This window comes from Alternaria dauci, chromosome 6, assembly GCF_042100115.1.
Source record: "Alternaria dauci strain A2016 chromosome 6, whole genome shotgun sequence".
NCBI lineage: Eukaryota > Fungi > Ascomycota > Dothideomycetes > Pleosporales > Pleosporaceae > Alternaria > Alternaria dauci.
In genome coordinates this window covers 235,049-252,102 of record NC_091277.1, presented here as the reverse complement: position 1 = coordinate 252,102, position 17,054 = coordinate 235,049, and the positions used below count along the sequence as shown (strand labels likewise).

Genomic DNA, 17,054 nt, shown 5'->3' with positions numbered 1-17,054 from the left:
TGCGCAGATTTGTTCAAGAATGTGTCGGGTTTGGGGGATTTTCACGAGGCAGATGACGCGACTTGGGTTCGCGACTACCCCACGTGGTCCGCGCTAGTTTTCACCCCACCATCATCGCCAGGCACGGTACAAACACCTGTCTCGCCAGATCGACTCAAGTCGCGCGTGTGTTGTAAAGAGTGCATGTATGCATTGAGAACTGTATAAAAAGCAAGGCTGTCTCGTAGTGAGACTGCAGCCGGAGGTATCATCGGTGTCCAACGCTCGTGCCACTACCATTCCTCTATCAAGGTCGCTCGACTTGGGTATCATGTCTAGTTCGTGGTCGTGTTCTGCGCCAAAGGAGAAGGCTCATGCTCCTTCTTCTTGTCCAGATGGAGCACTTCCTTGACCTTCTCGCCCAAGCCCTTACGGTCGGGCGAGGAGCTGTGGCCGCCGTGCTTCTCCTTGTACACGTTTCCGGCACCACCACGCTACAGTAATGTCAGTTGTGTCTTGCGATTCTCGCGCGGCATGACGTACGCCAGTGTGGAACTCGTCTTGCGCGTTGCGCTGGTTGATCTCAGGGACCATGTCTACCGAGCGACGGCCTTCATCAGACTGTGGCCCAACGCGAGGCGACTTTCCAATGTTGCCAGCTCCCCCACGGCCAGTGGAGAAGTCTCCATCGAGAGATTCGCCTTGAACGCCTTCGCGAACGAGGCCTCCATCTGTGTAGACGTTGGTGTCAGGGCCAATGTTGCCAGCACCTGCAGTAGCCGTCAGCTTCTTGTCTTGCGTGTGGAAACCGTTTTCGAAGAAAGCGCACCTCCACGGCCTGTTGAGTGAATTGGTGTTGAAGTCATTTTACTGTCGTACGATGTCGCAGTTATCTGGAAAACAAATGTCGTCTGGGTGCAGTATCAATACAGTTGGTGTCAGGGATGTAAGAGTTGCTAGGATAGTCGAACGGCAGGGCGAAGCGCACCTCCAGCCTCTTATATTTCTTCTTTCCGTCCTACAAACAGGTCATCTCCAGGTGACGCAATGACGCAATCCCATCTCAAGGTGCTCAGTCCATTGGCGACGCGGGGTGGAAGAAGACGCCGAGTCGATAACACACGCCAGCCTGCTCATGGCTGCTAGTCGTCCAACTAACTCGACGAGCCAAGGAAAGATGCGAGCATGAGGTATAAGTTTTGACGACTTTTACTGCCCTGACTGTTCCGTGGGTGTGGTTTATGCGATGGCGTGAGGTGATCTCCACCGTTCGCGCGATAAGGCCGGGTGAATTGATTCGCCCAGCCAATGACTAAGCGAACGCATCCCACTGCTCGGCTTGGTGGTTGCACTCTTACATGTCATCGCCGGCAAGGACACGGCTTGGATGAAAGGTCTGCGGAAACTCCGACGAGAAACGCGACGCACGAGGTTTGCCTGATTGTAGCCCAAGAGCTATTGCCACCCCTAACGCAAGGGCAGTAAGCAGAGAGATGCAGGGCTCGCCAATCATCCCAATCCGTAAATTTCCGGCCGAAACTTTGTCTGGATGTCGAGATCAAAACAACAAACATCAAGGCAGTAGACCTAAGCAAAAAACTTCTTTTGCAGTGAACATGTTCGGTTATGGCAAGTAGTCATTTTACTTCTGGGACCCCAAAATGTGGCTTTCAGCTCTTAGCTACATATATCTCCATTTTTGTTTTTCAATCTCTTGTGAATAGGACCGTCTAACTCTAGGTACAAAACGACAATTATTAAGCTCGTATTGCGCATCGAGATGCACGCCATCTTCAGCCTTATGGGGATGCGACGGCCTTGGAAGCTCTAATTAAAGTCTAGCCTTGTTTCTATCAGGTCTAGCCAGTGAGATCTCTAACACCACTTTCGCTTCACGAGTCAGCCCAAGCTTGGAAGTCTCCTATCCACGAATCCACGACGTAATATATTCTGGTCGCTCCCGTTTACGGATCCAGTAATGCGTCCCCATTCACCGACCGTTTCTTAACTCACGTCACTCGTTCCAACGGTTCTTTTACACTATGCGTTCTTCCATCTTATTGGCCGTTTCGGCCGTCCTATTCCTTAATGTTAATGCGTTGATGGTCAGCCGCACCAGTCTTTGCGGCAAACAGTCCTGGAACACGCTTACTTGCAAGAATTCGGCTTGGGGAAACTGTTGCTCCAAGGATGGACGTTGCGGTTCCACGTCAAAGCACTGCGGAACTGGATGCCAGGCTAAGTTTGGGGACTGCAAATTGCCAATATCTTCAGCGCCTGTGGTTATCGCTTCCTCAACACGTGCGGTGTCGTCGAAAACACTCGCGGTATCCTCGACGACACTCGCAGTCTCATCGGCAGCACCCGCGCTATCATCGGCCGCAGTCTCGTCAGCAGCACCCGTACCATCGTCTGTCGCGGTCTCATCAGTAGCACCCGTACTATCCTCGGCAGCACCCGCAGTATCATCCGCAGCACCCACATCATCAGCAGCCCCGACTACAGGTGGAAAGATCTCCACTGATGGATCTTGCGGCGGAACTTCTGGCTTCACCTGCGCCGGTTCTTCATTCGGCGACTGCTGCAGCGCCTATGGCTGGTGTGGAAAGACCACCGACTACTGCGGCACTACCTGCAATGCAGCCTTTGGAATTTGCGGAGCGGTGTCGCCTTCATCGACCTTGTCTACGACCGCAACATCGGCGGCTGCGACATCGGCTGCTGCAAGTTCGTCGGCTGCAACTTCGTCAGCCGCACCAGCACCAACCCAGAGCATCTCTGTCGACGGAAGTTGCGGCAACGGAGTGACATGCCTGGGCTCTTCATTCGGCGATTGCTGCAGCGCCTACGGATGGTGGTAAGCTCTCAATTCCCCCTCTTTCTCCCTCTCATAGGTACTAACATCAACTCGCAGTGGAAGCACCACCGCATTCTGTGCAACAGGCTGCCAAGCCGGATTCGGAAAGTGCGATACATCTTCCACCACCCCATCTCCTCCAACCACCACGTGTGGCGTCGAAGGCTTTGCTAGTGTCGAGGCATACTACGCTTCTTCGTTCAACTTGGTCGATGCGACGGATGTTTCGACTTGTGCGGCGCTATGCTTGGCCGAAGCGGAGTGCAAGAGTTATTTGTTCAACCCGAAGCTTGGAAATTGCGCGTACCTTAGGGATTCGCTCACGCAGGGAGAGTTCACTGCCACCAGCGGCACGGATCAGCTTTTCTGGGAGAGGTCTTGCGCTGAGGCCAAGTAGGCTTTAGAGCAAGGATGCTGGTGCTGTAGTTGAGGGGTGAGAGGAATGTTGGTACAAAGTACTGATCAGTAGCGGAAGTAGCGGTTAAAGAGTATCATTAAATAAAACATCTGGTGCGCATGTGGTGGTACTTCAAGGCCTTAGTCCTTCTTCGTCACTTGGCCTGCCCCGTCCTTCCTCCGCAGATCTAGCTTTCACCTTGTCTTGATCCGCATGCTTCGCTGGGTCAAAGACGTAGATTGGAAACTCCAGGAAGATGGTTCGCTTGAGAATGACTGGTAATTTGGCGTATATTTGTGGCGGAAATGGTATGAGAATGCTTGTTCGGTGGAGATATCGCTCGTACTCGGGCCATTGCGTGCCTTTCTCATACCTCTTCTTTGCGCCTGGTCGTTCTTGCAATGTCAGGCCAGACACAAACATGAGCAGTAGAGTCAAGAAGAAGGGTCCAAGGATAGATGCGTATAGCGCGTCATATGCGCCTCCCGAGACGTAGTTGTATGCTGCAGGAGATACAGCAATCATGAAGATGCCTAGCACAATTAGCCTTGATGCCAAAATACGGATGAACCATACTTACCGAATTGAATGATGATTTCTCCAAAGTAATTGGGATGCCGAGTCCAGGCAAAGAATCCAACATTGCAGACTGCACCATCGCTACCATGAGCAGTACGGAATCTGTACTTTTGAACGTCGGACACGCTCTCCATGATGAACCCGATAGACCAGAGAATGATGCCCGCAATGTCTCGACCCGTTCCGAAGTCTGGCTGGTTGAATCGAGTGACCTTGGGCGAGTTCAGAATGGTAACTGGTAGTGACACTGTCCAGACCCAGAACATTTGACTGCATTCGTTAGCAACCACACCTGCATGACGCTACTGGTAGGAGCAACTCACAACACCCAGAATCCGAGAAAAGACCAGAATTTGTCCCTCTTATCGTCGAAGCGATCATCTTTTCCACTCTTCAAAATTCTAAAGAGGAGGAAACCGCTGAGCCTTGCTGCCCATAGCATGATAAAAAGCGAGGCCACAATGTTGCGTGCATCGCCGCGGTTCTCGCTGAACGAAAGTGTGAGGATAGCAAGAAGGATGAAGTTTGTACCGCCAACAAAATCAGTGACCTTGTCGAACTTGAACCAGAAGGCGATGGCAAAGAAGAAAAGCTGGTAAGCAACAGTGATGAGGAACGTGATGGCGAGATAATAGTCATCAAGGACGTGTACAGCTCCCATGTTAGCTACTGGACGATGCTGACGTTGTATGCGTGCACTGTAGAGCAGGAATACGGTTACATATACAAAAGGCCTACAGTCTTACTGCTGCTCGCTACGTCCGGAAGCCGACTTTTCCAGTCTGCACTGGCAGAATTTGGCCGACTCCGACGACCCAAAAGCGTGCATTTCGCGATGGAAGTTGGCTCTAGGGGCAGTGCAGCGTCAGGCACAAGGGTGATGACGCACGTCATCGCTTGCCAAGGCGCGATGACTAGGCAAGACTTTCGCCCGCGATCACCAGCCTTGCGCACAACCTTTACAACACAACACCAGTGTAGATGCTTCGCTAGGAATGAGGATGGACTGCGATACGGGACTTGAGCGAGAATAAATCGGTAATCGAAGATCGGTGCCATGCATGCGCGAGCGGAAAGAGAGAGACGGCATGCCGTTGGCTGAAACGTCCTTGGTTACGAGCTCCACCGCCTCGAGCACATCGCGTGTCAGACCTCACTACCCTCGCGGCTGGCCAGACGATCATGAAGCTTAACCACCACCAAAACTGCTGGTCGCGGGTCCGTCGATCATGGATCGTACGCCACAATCCTGCAACAAACCTTGATGACTAGGTTGTCCCGACAATCACATTACCGGTAGCGCTACTGCGTGCTGGACGGACCTGTCCTTGGACCCATGAGACACACTTGACCATTGTTCGAGCAGCCGCTGAAGCTCGAAACCAGCACCACAGTGTTAGAAACATGGTGAGCGGGGCTGACATGTCGGACCCGTTAAGTAGGATTGTTTGCGCCTCAGTCATGAACTTTTGATCGGTTTTGGCTCGCGCTCGCACTATCCGGAAGCTTACGCTCGTTTGGACCCGAAGTATCTGTTTCCATTGCGTGGCCACACGTTTCCGTTCTATCTTCAACTCTCCTTGGTCTTTCTGCTGCGCAGGTACTGAGCGGTTCTGCATGTCTGTGACATTGTCTTCGATTCTTTTCCAGCTGGACTGTTGATGTATTAATAACTAATTTTCTGTTCTATCGTCTTTATATTTCACCATCTATATAGGTTCACCATGACAAGGACTCGATCATCTTGGGTGCGAGCTCTGCTCTTGATCGGCGCTGTACGTATATTGTTTGCTTGAGAGAATTGCATATACTGACCATGGACAGACGATCAGTCAAGCAACACTTGATCTTCATAACACCAACGTCCGGCCCGAAACTGTCGGAAGGCGGATCGAGGACTTGATCTCAGGAGCCGAACGGGTGCAAGGGAATACAGCAGAAGCACTCGGCGTACCCGTCATTGAACAGGCAAATGCATTGCACAACGGAAACCTCGCTGCCAGGATTGCACAGAACGGACTGGACGCAAACGCCTTGCTGAACGGGATCGCGCAAGGACAAGGCCAAAGGAGCGGCGCTGGAGATGTCAGCACGAGTGATGTGGCAGGTGATCTTGCGAATCAGATTGCGGGTGGAGGTTCAACGAGCATCGACGGCATTCTTAGTGGGCTTGATGGACAAAAGCAGGGAGCATCGACGAACCAGACCAGTGCACCACAAGAGCAGGGCCAGAGCCAGAGCCAGAGCCCCGCACAAGCGGCGTCACAGGGCGGTACTTCAGGGATAGGAAGCGACATCAACTCGAGCGATGTCGCAGGCGATCTTGCAAACCAACTGGCCCCGAAGCCCGCGGCAGGAGAGAGCAGCGTCAACGACGTCGCTGGAGATCTGGCTAACCAACTCGCATCTAACGGACAGGGCCAGCTCCCACCGCCATCCCAAGCCGGAGCACAGCAGAATGGCAGCAACGCTCAACCTATCCAGGCCATCTCGACAGTCATCACGGAAGCCAATGGCCAGAAGCTCGCAACAGCGCTGGTAGAATCCGCACCTCAGCAAGCGGCTGCTCCTTCAGCACCCGCTGCGGGAGAAGCACCTGCAGCGGCAGAAACAACATCTGCATCATCCTCGGTGGCAGAAGCAACATCCTCATCGTCAGCAACGGTTGGAGAAGCACCAGCTGCGCCCTCACCACCTGCTGGAGAGTCACCGGCGGAGTCTTCCTCTGCGTCCAAAGCAGCAAAGACAGTCTTTCCCGCAGGGAAGTCAGCTCTTCCAGCCGTAACCCCTGTTTCCTGGACGAACTCACCCATGGCCGCTGGATACGCAAGCAGTACAAGTGCTATGGAGGCTGCTACGCCTGCTGCCGAGTCCATGGCGACTCCCACTCTGTCAGAAGGCAAAAGCTCTACAGTAAGTCGATAATCTAGATTCAACCTGAACCATCATTAATCGTTTTCAAGGCCGCTGCTGCTGCTGCCCCGCCTGCTGCCGCTGTCACTGTTTCTGCAGGAGGAGAGCCCGCAGCTGGTGCAGAAGGTGCTTCAAACTCGACCACTGCTAGTGCTGCAGCAATTGATTCGGCTACGCTCACGCCTGGCGGTCTCGATGCGACGACTACGACTATGGCGGGCATGGCAGTCACTGTCCAAGCGGGTGGAGATGGTGGTAATGGCACTGCTGGGGCCAACAGTGCCTCGACGAGCGCTTCTCCCAGTCCAGCTGGTGCTGCGGCAGCTGTCACAGTCATTGCGGGCGACGGGACCAATGGGACTGCTAATGCAGCCGCATCATCATCATCTTCTTCTTCTTCTTCAGGAGCCGCAGCAGCCGCCGTCACCGTTGTCGCAGGCGAAGGAACCAACGGGACCGCTAACGCAGCATCATCTTCTTCATCCTCTTCATCCGCATCCTCAACAAACACAGCTTCTGCCCAGCCCGCCGGTATCGCAGCCGCATCGACCACCAGTGCCGCCGCCGCCGCCGTCACCGTCGTCGCAGGAACCGGTGGCGCCGCAGCTGCAGCTGCAGCTTCGCAGTGTAATTGCGCTTGCATGTGTCCCAGCGGATCTTTCCCCATGTCTGCACCACAGGCCCAGCCCTTCCAGCTAGGTTCCATGAGCAGCGCGTCACCGGGCACCGCGAGCACGGGAACCGCGAGCACAATGCAGACCGTAGTCGGCAGCGCTGTGACCGTGGTTGCTGGCGGGGAACCTGCGGCCGGGGCCCAGGAAGCTGTTTCAACGAGCTCGAGCAGCACCATGTCGATTGACTCTGCGACACTGACGCGTCCTGGTCTTATGGCTCAGACGACGACGAGCGCGGCTGCAGCGGGTGTTACTATTATAGCCAGTGGCGATGCGTCTGTTTCTTCGTCGTCTACTGCTGCGACATCAGCATCGGGTTCCGTGACGCCTTCCGTCGAGGTATCGCTTGCGTCTGCGTCTTCTGGTACGTCTTCTTCGTCGTCCACGTCAGCGGCGACAACGAGTGTGATGGCTCAGAGCCAGGTTGCGGCGAATGCGCCGGCACCTACGCCTGTTGGAGAGAGCTCGACACAGCCTTTGCCGTTTGATATTAGTACGGTTGCGTTGCAGAGTCGGGTCACGGTGAATTTGGGGAGGAGGTTGGCGAAGCCGACGGCGAACAACAAGGGATGGTGGTAGATTTTGTCGACTAGACAAGATTGAGCTTTGAGTTTTTTTTTTTCCTCTTCGTCTGGATTCGCGCGTGGTGGTCTGTTTCTTATGGTATATATCTGTCTGGTAGTGGCAGTCGAGCATTGAGTGCTCCTGCAAAGTAGTAATATTGGGGGAGAATACAAACACGTAGACGTGGTTCTTCTCGCGCATTGCTACTCTGGTCTATGGGTATCATTGGGTGTCTGCGGTGACTGTACATATCACTCCTTCCTTACGGCTGTTTCTCGTCCCCGCCCACGTCTTGTATCCTCGCCTTTTTGTTCTTGGCCTGTTGGCGCTTTGAGACGGACTTATCTGCCTTTGTCTCGTGGAGCGGAGTACCATGGAGATTCTCGCCCGGCCGCTTGCCGTTCTGGTTCTTATTCGCTTTCCCCTTCTGCCCTTGCTTGTCCTTGGCACCATCCGCAGACGTCTCCACCGGCTTCTCTCCACCATAGACAATGTCCACTATGCCCTTGAAGCTCTGGCGCTTGAGTCGCGCAAACTCGACAACGCTCCTCGCTTCCTTGGTAAGCCCGTCTTTGCCCCTCTCGGTACCAAGTCCCCACACCGACGCCAAGTTGATGATATCGCTCGGTGCGCGTATACCCAGGACGCTCTTCGCTTCCGAACTAAAAATCAGGCCACGACCGCGGGTCACACGTATGAGCTGTGTGGCATTGCTAATCAGGTTGCGCTTTGCGCTCGGATCGCTCGACATGATGCCTTGGCTGTAGCAGATTTCAATCTTAATGCCCCGTGATATAGCCATGCCGAGCGTGGGGAACTTGAAGTGTGACTCGAAGCGGCGGGTCAGGTCTAGGGAGATGATGTCCACGTCGAGACTCATGCATGCTTGCTGGAGGGTGCGGTCGTCGGTTGGGCGCGCGGCGACGAGGTCGTAGTGTTGTTGCAGCTGGGGTATGCGGAAGTTGGAGGCCGAGTCTGTGAGGAAGATGTTGCAGCGGCGGAGGATGCGCATGCGGGGGGGTACGGGGAAGGGGAGGGTCGCGGGCACGGGTGAACTCTGGGTGAGAGGCGTTAGCGAATGGGCAGGACGGGACAGGCCTTGGGTGAAAGCGATGTGGGATTCCGTGGGTGAGAGCCGCAGGTTCCCTGTACCTACAATATCAGAAGGCAGTTTTCCTGCATAAGTGTGCGTGAGTGCAACGACATCGTATCCTACTGCACTGCGTCAGTCTACCATCGGCACATGCAACTTGGACTAAACGCTCACATTCGTCGAGAAAAGCTACTGTGCGCTGCAACTCGCGCGTCGCATCGGTCCAGGGCACATTTAGATCGTGGAACATGGCGGCAACGGGCCGTGCAGAGGGCGCAGGAGGAGCGCGACAGCGAAGGGCAAATAATTCTGGTAAGTGAGATGGATCGTCATTTAGCAGCAGCAGCAAGCCGGGAAAAGCTTGGCCCTTGTCCGCTACTAGTCTAACGCCCACAAGCCATCCACCACCGCCAACACGAGCAGCCAGAGCTCACCACCACCGCCGACCCAAAGGCTCCCCCGCCCACACTCGAGGCCCATCGCGACTGCCGTGTCGGCCTGTTGACGCGCCTGCCCCGATACGCAGCAGTTGCGCTCGCTTTGTTCGCTGCGTTTGCTGGCCTTGGTCTCTTCTCACGCGGTCCCGACGTCCGCCGCTCCTTCCCCCCACCATACGGCCCCTCGACACCCTCCCGTGCGCGTGTGGACCATACCGGCAATACCTCGCTCCCAGAGAACACGCTCGTTGCCAGGATGGCGCTGAACAACTCGAGCGGGGCTACAAGCCTTGCCCGCGTCTACGCCGATGTGAATGCGAACATGCCCCGGTCGTACTGGGACTACGACTCGGTCAACATCTCCTGGGGCGTGCTCGAAAACTACGAGGTCGTCCGCAAGATTGGCCGCGGAAAGTACTCGGAGGTCTTTGAGGGCATCAACGTGGTCAACTACCAGAAATGCGTCATCAAAGTGCTCAAGCCCGTCAAGAAGAAGAAGATAAAGCGTGAGATCAAGATTCTGCAGAATCTCTCGGGCGGCCCCAACATCGTCTCGCTGCTCGACGTGGTGCGCGACAACCAGGTTAGTGACGGCTCCGACTGGATCGGCGACTGGGTACTGAGGCCCAACCGCTGTCGTGTGCTTGCGACCAAATGCTGACCATGGGCCAAACAGAGCAAAACGCCGTCGCTGATTTTCGAATATGTCAACAATACCGACTTCCGGAGTCTGTACCCCAAGTTCCAGGACTACGACGTGCGATACTACATTTTCGAACTGCTCAAGGCGCTCGACTACTGCCACAGCAAAGGCATCATGCACCGCGATGTCAAGCCTCACAACGTCATGATTGACCACGAGAAGCGCAAGGTGGGCATGCACGAGTGCAGAGCAGAGCACCACGGCTAACACGTACTAGTTGCGCCTAATCGACTGGGGTCTAGCGGAATTCTACCACGCAGGAACCGAATACAACGTGCGCGTTGCGTCACGTTACTTCAAGGGTCCTGAGCTGCTAGTCGACTTCCAGGAGTACGACTACTCGCTCGACATGTGGTCGCTGGGCGCCATGTTCGCTTCGATGATCTTCAGGCGGGAACCCTTCTTCCACGGTAGGCAACTCTGATATCCAACTGGGATTGAGGCAGACACTGACATCTTGCGACCCGACTCTAGGCAACAGCAACTCGGACCAGCTCGTCAAGATTGCCAAGGTTCTGGGAACCGAGGACTTGTTCGACTATCTCGACAAGTACGACATTGAACTGGATGCCCAGTATGACGACATACTCAGCCGGTATCCCAAGAAGCCGTGGCACTCGTTCATCAACGCCGAGAACCAGCGCTTTGTCAGCAATGACGCGATTGACTTCCTTGACAAGCTGCTGCGATACGACCACCAGGTGTGCTTTGATATACACTGACATACAATAAGATGACTAACATGCGACAGGACCGACTGACCGCCCAAGAAGCCATGCAACATCCTTACTTTGCGCCCGTCCGACAGGCTGCGCAGCAAAACAGCGCCGCGGCATGATTGAGATACCCCACTTACGTTAATTAGACTTTATGTAATGGCATCAAAGTTGCAGCAAAGGAGACACGCGGTCCTTTGTTGCCGTATATTCCATTGAGACACAGCTGAGGTGCCGGCGTACAAACAACCACAACACAGGGCATGAATCGCGGAGCGACCAGGTGTACAGGGCAGAGGTGCTAGTTATCATTCTTGTATAAGCAAAGGGGAAAATGCAAGTCACGGTCTATCGGGCATATTGGGGTGTTCTCGGGTGCTCGCCTTGGTCCGAGTGATTCGAGTTGAGCGTAGTAAATGATTGTTCTGTTTCTGGACATGTTCTCGTGGTTTGAGCCGACTTGGATGCGGTGATTGATGTGTTTTGGTCTGCAGAGACGTGTGACGTGTGATCGGACATTACCGAGCTGATTTCGGAGAGTTCCCATCACCCGTCTATGAGTGCGTGCCATTATGACTGTTCCCGATGAATCCGTCGAGCGATGAGCATTGCTCAATGGTTCGTCGTAGGCGGGGTCCGTCCGAGCTTCTCGATGTGGGGTGACGCAGGCCGGACTTGGACGACTCACACCCAGGCACTTTTTTGTTAATGTTGCCCCGCACCGCGCCCACTACACTGCGCGCCGCCTGCAGACGAAACCTCGAATATCGACATCTTACGAGACGCCGGCTGCAATCGAGGTCCCCAGTCCCCTCTCTATCGCGAACCTACACGCCGCTTCACGCTGAGCGCGTGCCCAACCAAACGCAGCCAACCCCTCCCAGCCAACACCACTACTCGACCGCAACCATGGCGCTCAACGCGTCCTCGCACAACTCGACCGGCGAGAAGACGACGCCCAACACTGCGCCGCCGCCTGAGGTCAGCGCCGATGTCAAGAAGGACATCCTCGGTGCTGCTGAGCACGATGCTACCGGCCAACACGCGCCCGGCCGTGAGAACGAACAAGGCGTAGAGAAGAAGGAAAAGTCCGCCAAGGAACTAGAGAAGGAGCGCAAGAAGGCGGAAAAAGACGCAAAGTTCAAGGCAAAGAAGGCAGCAGCCGCCGGTGCCGCCAAAGACGGTGCCTCCGCCCCAGCCAAGGAGAAGAAGAAGAAGGGTAAAGAGGAGGAGCAGCTACCCGAGTACGTCGAGGAGACCCCCAAGGGCGAGAAGAAGAGGCTCAAGCCTCTGGACGACCCATACACAAAGGCATACATTCCCAAGGTCGTCGAGTCGGCGTGGGATGCGTGGTGGGACTCGCAGGGCTTCTTCAAGCCCCAGTTCACAGAGACTGGCGAGAACAAGGGCCCAGGTCACTTTGTCATTCCCATCCCGCCGCCCAACGTTACTGGAAAGCTACACTGTGGACATGCTCTTGCTACGAGTTTGCAAGATGTTCTCATACGGTGGTATAGGATGAGGGGCTACACTACTCTGTACCTGCCCGGTTGCGACCACGCTGGTATCGCCACACAGTCCGTGGTAGAGAAGATGCTCAAGCGACGAGAAAACAAGACGCGATACGATCTTGGCCGCCAAAAGTTCCTTGAGCGGACTATGGAGTGGAAAGAGGAATACCACCAGCATCTCACCAACACACTGCGGAGGATGGGCGGCTCGTTCGATTGGTCACGCGAGGCCTTTACCATGGATGAGAACTGCTCCAAGGCTGTCACCGAGACCTTTGTCCGTCTGCACGAGGATGGTTTGATCTACCGTAGTAACAGGTTGGTCAACTGGTGTACGGCTCTCAACACGGCGCTCAGTACACTCGAGGTCGACAACAAAGATCTAGCGGGTCCTACCAAGCTGTCCGTGCCTGGCTATGAGAGGATGGTGGAGTTTGGTGTCCTCACTCACTTCAAGGTACGACAGACTCTACAACCAAGATGCATCTGCTGACATTCTGTAGTACGCCATCGAAGGCACAGATCAGTTCATCGAGATTGCTACCACACGTCCCGAAACCATGCTCGGTGACTCTGGTATCGCGGTTCACCCCAAGGACGACCGTTACAAAGACCTCGTCGGCAAGAAGGCTCGCCACCCCTTCATCGACCGCCTCATGCCCATTGTCGCCGACGAGTATGTCGATCCCGAGTTTGGTACTGGTGCTGTGAAACTCACACCAGCGCACGACCCCAACGATTTCAACCTCGGAAAGAAGCACGGTCTCGAGTTCATCAACATCCTGAACGACAACGGAACCATGAACAAGAACGCTGGTCAGTTCGAAGGACAAAAGCGTTTCGATGTCCGCTACACTGTCGTTGATGCGCTCAAGAAAGAGGGCCTCTTCGTAAAGACGGAGCCCAACCCCATGAAGGTCCCCATCTGCTCAAGGTCGGGAGATGTCATTGAGCCCATCATGAAGCCGCAATGGTGGATGAAGATGGACAGTCTCGCCAAGCCCGCTATCGAGGCTGTCGAGAAGGGCGATATCAAGATCAGGCCCGCAACCTCAGAAAAGGTCTACATGCACTGGATGAATAACATCCAGGATTGGTGCTTGTCACGACAGCTTTGGTGGGGTCACCAGATCCCCGCTTACTTTGTCGAAATCGAAGGCGAGGCGGGTGACCGAACAGAGGACGAACGCTGGATCACTGGCCGGACAGAGGAGGAGGCGCGAACCAAGGCCGAGAAGAAGTTCCCTGGAAAGAAGTTCACGCTCTCACGGGACGAGGATGTCCTCGACACGTGGTTCTCCTCTGGTCTTTGGCCGTTCTCTACCCTGGGCTGGCCCAACCAGACTGCCGACTTGGACAAGCTCTTCCCCACATCTGTCCTTGAGACCGGATGGGACATTCTTTTTTTCTGGGTTGCCAGGATGATCTTCCTCTCGCTGTACCTCACCGGCAAGGTTCCGTTCAAGGAGGTCTACTGCCACTCGCTCATTCGTGACTCGGAGGGCAGGAAGATGTCCAAGTCGTTGGGTAATGTTGTCGACCCTGTCGACATTATGGATGGTATCACACTGCAGAAGCTGCATGACCAGCTTCGCGCGGGTAACCTGGACCCCAAGGAGTTGACCAAGGCGGAGAAGTATCAAAAGACTGCTTTCCCCCAGGGTATTCCTGAATGTGGTGCTGATGCGTTGCGCATGGCGCTTGTTGGATATACCACTGGAGGAGGAGACATCTCCTTTGACGTCAACGTAAGTGATTCCTGAGACGCCGCTCTTGACATTGTGTACTGACTCGTTGGACTAGGTCATCCACGGATACCGAAGGTTCTGCAACAAGATATACCAGGCCACGAAGTACGTCATTGGACGACTGGGAGACGGTTTCACCCCACGAGAGAAGGTCACAAAGGGAGGATCAGAGTCACTACCCGAGCGATACATCCTGCACCAGCTCAATGCCGCCGCCAAGAAGATCAACGATCACCTGGAGGCACGCGAGTTCAGTCTGGCCACCCAGACTGCCTACAAGTACTTTTACGAGTACCTCTGCGACACGTACATTGAGAACAGCAAAGCCATCTTCGACGAGGGCAGCGAAGAGCAAAAGGAAAGCGCGAAGCAGACGCTCTACACGGCCATCGAGGGCGGCCTCAACATGATCCACCCATTCATGCCGTTCCTGACTGAGGAGCTCTGGCAGCGTCTGCCCCGCCGCCAAGGCGACAGCACGCCGTCCATCACTATCGCTCCTTTCCCGCAATACACACCAGACTTTGAAGATGCGACCGCAAATGCAGAGTACGAGCTGCTCGTAGACAGCGCAAAGGGTCTGCGCTCGCTAACAGCTGAATACGCGATCAAAGAGGGCGCGGCTACCTACATCCAAGCCCTTACCCCGTCCACCCACGCCATCCTCTCGTCCCCGACGTCCCTCCCTTCCATCCGCTCTCTCGCCGGCAAAACCGTCGCTGACATTACCATCCTGTCGCCTACCGATACCGCGCCCTCTGGTTGCGCCGTGTACACCATTGGTACATCTGCGACGGCATATCTGGATGTGAAGGGCCGCATCGAGCTAGACAAGGAGATTGGAAAGGCCAAAGAGAGGTTGAGCAAGGCGAATGAGACGATCGTGAGACAAAAGAAGATTATGGATGGCGAGTGGGAGGGGAAGGTTAGTGATGCGGTGAAGGAGCAGGAGAGGGAGAAGTTGAGGGCTGCGGAGCTGGAGGCGAGGAATTGGGAGGCGAGTATTGGGCAGTTTGAGAGGATGAAGATTGAGTAGGGGGATATGTTTGTGTGTGGGAGAGTGCGCGAGAGAGACATGAAATAGATGTTAGATGAACAGTGGTGCGGATTAGGAAATAGGGATGCATGATTCAATGCGCTTCGTTGCACGTACGTATGTATGTATGAAGTGTCTATGGAGGTCTGTGGATGGGGTGTCGTGAGTGAAGTGGTATTGGTGTACGGGCTCTATAGTAGAAAGTTGGAGGACTACAGTATAACTCAACAGCATTGTGCTTACGTCTTCATCTATCTTTGAATATATACAGCTGCATACAGTGAAGCCAGGTGTTTAGGAAACACACCTTTACCGCGATTTATCACAGTGTTATTTAACAGTGTTGTGCTTGCGTCTTTTTCTAGCACGTTTATTATTTGAATTGTGCTTACGTCTTGTTACTAGCATATTGATTAGATTAAGAGGAATTTAGAGAAGATATTCTATATATAATGAGATTCTAACTAGAGGGTTCTCTATTATAGGTGGCTTTAGTTACTGCCTACGCTGGTACAAGCCTTGTTTCTCTGAACTCATAGAGAGAGTTCTTACCTGCTGGCCTGATTATACTCGTCTGACTCTTACGCGCGCACTTGACGGAATTAGTTATCGTGCGTCTACTAACAGAGCTATCCAGTGTGCACTACTGGTAATAGTCAGTGATCAAACCCAACGTATGCCAACGCAGCCTTCTCAAGATTTCACGACGAACAGCGATGACGCATATCAGCTTGAGCCAATCACAACTTCCAAAACTCTCAACGATATGAACGAACAGGTTCTCTCAAATGAGAGAATTTGCAAGTAAAAGAATGCTTACCACGAACGCGGTACTACGTCGAGAACCACGGTACAGCGGTGACTCAGACGTGTGACCATGTTCTTTCCTGCTACTACGCATCCGCTCACTACTATAGAGCAGACCTAGCGAACCAAGACCAAAGCCATACAACAACACAAGCGCTACCTAAAGCACAACCCAATCATCACTGCCAAACCGCCTTCTCAAGAGCCAAAGGTAACTCTGCACACTTGTGAAAAGGCGTTCAATGTTTTAATCTCCCTTTGGGGAGCTACTGCTTCCGCTCTCTTAACGTCCCGTCATTCACTCAACGCTCTTCACTTAGGGATGACTCCATGCTCCCGATTCCCCAACTGGAGACTCGGGAGCTCAATCTTCTTTGTGAGTCGCGCGATCGGAAAATTCCTTGCTGCACATGCTTACATGTTTTTCGCTTGCGCAATCTTGCGGATAGTGCCACGGTGGGCGTGAGGGAGGTGGAAAGTATGCGTAGGGGTGGAGGCATCACTAGATTCGGCGCTTGCGATATTTGGCCTAGCGTCCATTGCGTGCATAAACCAAACTCACCAACCTTCCGTTCTTGTCATCCACAACCACAATTTTCGTGAGATACATCAGATCTGGCTGCTTTACCCCGCTTCTCGATGCGATGGCAATAGCCCCATCTAATACTGTACTGTAGATGATTACGCTTCCTCAATGAGTCACAGCGATGCAGCAGATGAGTCTTCCAGTCAGCCTGCGAACCATGGCTACACAGCGCCCAGACCGTGATCCATGGTTGTACGCTTCCGATACTGCTGGCAGCAGAAACAGCCATCCTCCAGCTACAAAACACTTTGAAGCTGCGCCGCCATGATTTTCGCCAATGCCTCGTATCTCCTCAACATCCTCAAATATGACAACGAATACCATGCGAAAGGAAGGCAGGCATACAAGTACAACAAGGACACTAACAGGCTGTGCTATCGGGACGCATCTGCACGAGTAGAGGGCCTCGGTTTGATGGCGACATGCAAGCTTGCGTGTGTTGAGATGGGCGAAT

General features: G+C 54.1%; 6 protein-coding genes across 6 annotated transcripts; 3 read left to right on the top strand and 3 right to left on the bottom strand.

Moving 5' to 3' along the window:
- Positions 1 to 314: 314 nt before the first annotated feature.
- ACET3X_006434 (uncharacterized protein) lies at positions 315 to 1,676 on the bottom strand (the record flags this gene model as incomplete). Its single annotated transcript, XM_069453209.1, has 5 exons — positions 315 to 473; positions 523 to 749; positions 809 to 890; positions 968 to 997; positions 1,665 to 1,676. 5 exons carry the CDS (start codon positions 1,674 to 1,676, stop codon positions 315 to 317), a joined length of 510 nt encoding a protein of 169 aa, XP_069305202.1.
- A 1,689-nt stretch (positions 1,677 to 3,365) lies between these two features.
- On the bottom strand, positions 3,366 to 4,473 carry ACET3X_006433 (uncharacterized protein; the record flags this gene model as incomplete). The annotated part of the gene is made up of 3 exons (XM_069453198.1): positions 3,366 to 3,766; positions 3,814 to 4,082; positions 4,136 to 4,473. 3 exons carry the CDS (start codon positions 4,471 to 4,473, stop codon positions 3,366 to 3,368), a joined length of 1,008 nt encoding a protein of 335 aa, XP_069305201.1.
- Positions 4,474 to 5,536: 1,063 nt separating this feature from the next.
- ACET3X_006432 (uncharacterized protein) lies at positions 5,537 to 7,424 on the top strand (the record flags this gene model as incomplete). Its single annotated transcript, XM_069453187.1, has 4 exons — positions 5,537 to 5,587; positions 5,637 to 6,725; positions 6,776 to 6,980; positions 7,378 to 7,424. The coding sequence occupies 4 exons, from the start codon at positions 5,537 to 5,539 to the stop codon at positions 7,422 to 7,424; spliced, it is 1,392 nt and encodes a 463-aa protein (XP_069305200.1).
- Positions 7,425 to 8,225: 801 nt separating this feature from the next.
- On the bottom strand, positions 8,226 to 9,306 carry ACET3X_006431 (uncharacterized protein; the record flags this gene model as incomplete). Its single annotated transcript, XM_069453177.1, has 3 exons — positions 8,226 to 9,020; positions 9,120 to 9,178; positions 9,231 to 9,306. 3 exons carry the CDS (start codon positions 9,304 to 9,306, stop codon positions 8,226 to 8,228), a joined length of 930 nt encoding a protein of 309 aa, XP_069305199.1.
- A 147-nt stretch (positions 9,307 to 9,453) lies between these two features.
- ACET3X_006430 (uncharacterized protein) lies at positions 9,454 to 11,308 on the top strand. Its single transcript, XM_069453166.1, has 5 exons — positions 9,454 to 10,076; positions 10,170 to 10,364; positions 10,414 to 10,606; positions 10,671 to 10,897; positions 10,948 to 11,308. The coding sequence occupies exons 1-5, from the start codon at positions 9,750 to 9,752 to the stop codon at positions 11,032 to 11,034; spliced, it is 1,029 nt and encodes a 342-aa protein (XP_069305198.1). The 5' UTR covers positions 9,454 to 9,749; the 3' UTR covers positions 11,035 to 11,308.
- Positions 11,309 to 11,609: 301 nt separating this feature from the next.
- On the top strand, positions 11,610 to 15,440 carry ACET3X_006429 (uncharacterized protein). Its single transcript, XM_069453155.1, has 3 exons — positions 11,610 to 12,880; positions 12,927 to 14,171; positions 14,227 to 15,440. The coding sequence occupies exons 1-3, from the start codon at positions 11,621 to 11,623 to the stop codon at positions 15,205 to 15,207; spliced, it is 3,486 nt and encodes a 1,161-aa protein (XP_069305197.1). The 5' UTR covers positions 11,610 to 11,620; the 3' UTR covers positions 15,208 to 15,440.
- Positions 15,441 to 17,054: the final 1,614 nt, after the last annotated feature.

What these genes read in the sequence shown, in the direction of transcription:
- ACET3X_006430 (XM_069453166.1), top strand. Translation starts at nt 9,750, where the DNA reads ATGGCGCTGAACAACTCGAGCGGGGCTACAAGCCTTGCCCGCGTCTAC. An exon ending in ACGTGGTGCGCGACAACCAG is followed by an intron (nt 10,077 to 10,169) that starts GTTAGTGACGGC and finishes TGGGCCAAACAG; the next exon opens with AGCAAAACGCCGTCGCTGAT. An exon ending in GCGGGAACCCTTCTTCCACG is followed by an intron (nt 10,607 to 10,670) that starts GTAGGCAACTCT and finishes ACCCGACTCTAG; the next exon opens with GCAACAGCAACTCGGACCAG.
- ACET3X_006429 (XM_069453155.1), top strand. Translation starts at nt 11,621, where the DNA reads ATGTTGCCCCGCACCGCGCCCACTACACTGCGCGCCGCCTGCAGACGA. An exon ending in GTGTCCTCACTCACTTCAAG is followed by an intron (nt 12,881 to 12,926) that starts GTACGACAGACT and finishes GACATTCTGTAG; the next exon opens with TACGCCATCGAAGGCACAGA. An exon ending in ACATCTCCTTTGACGTCAAC is followed by an intron (nt 14,172 to 14,226) that starts GTAAGTGATTCC and finishes TCGTTGGACTAG; the next exon opens with GTCATCCACGGATACCGAAG.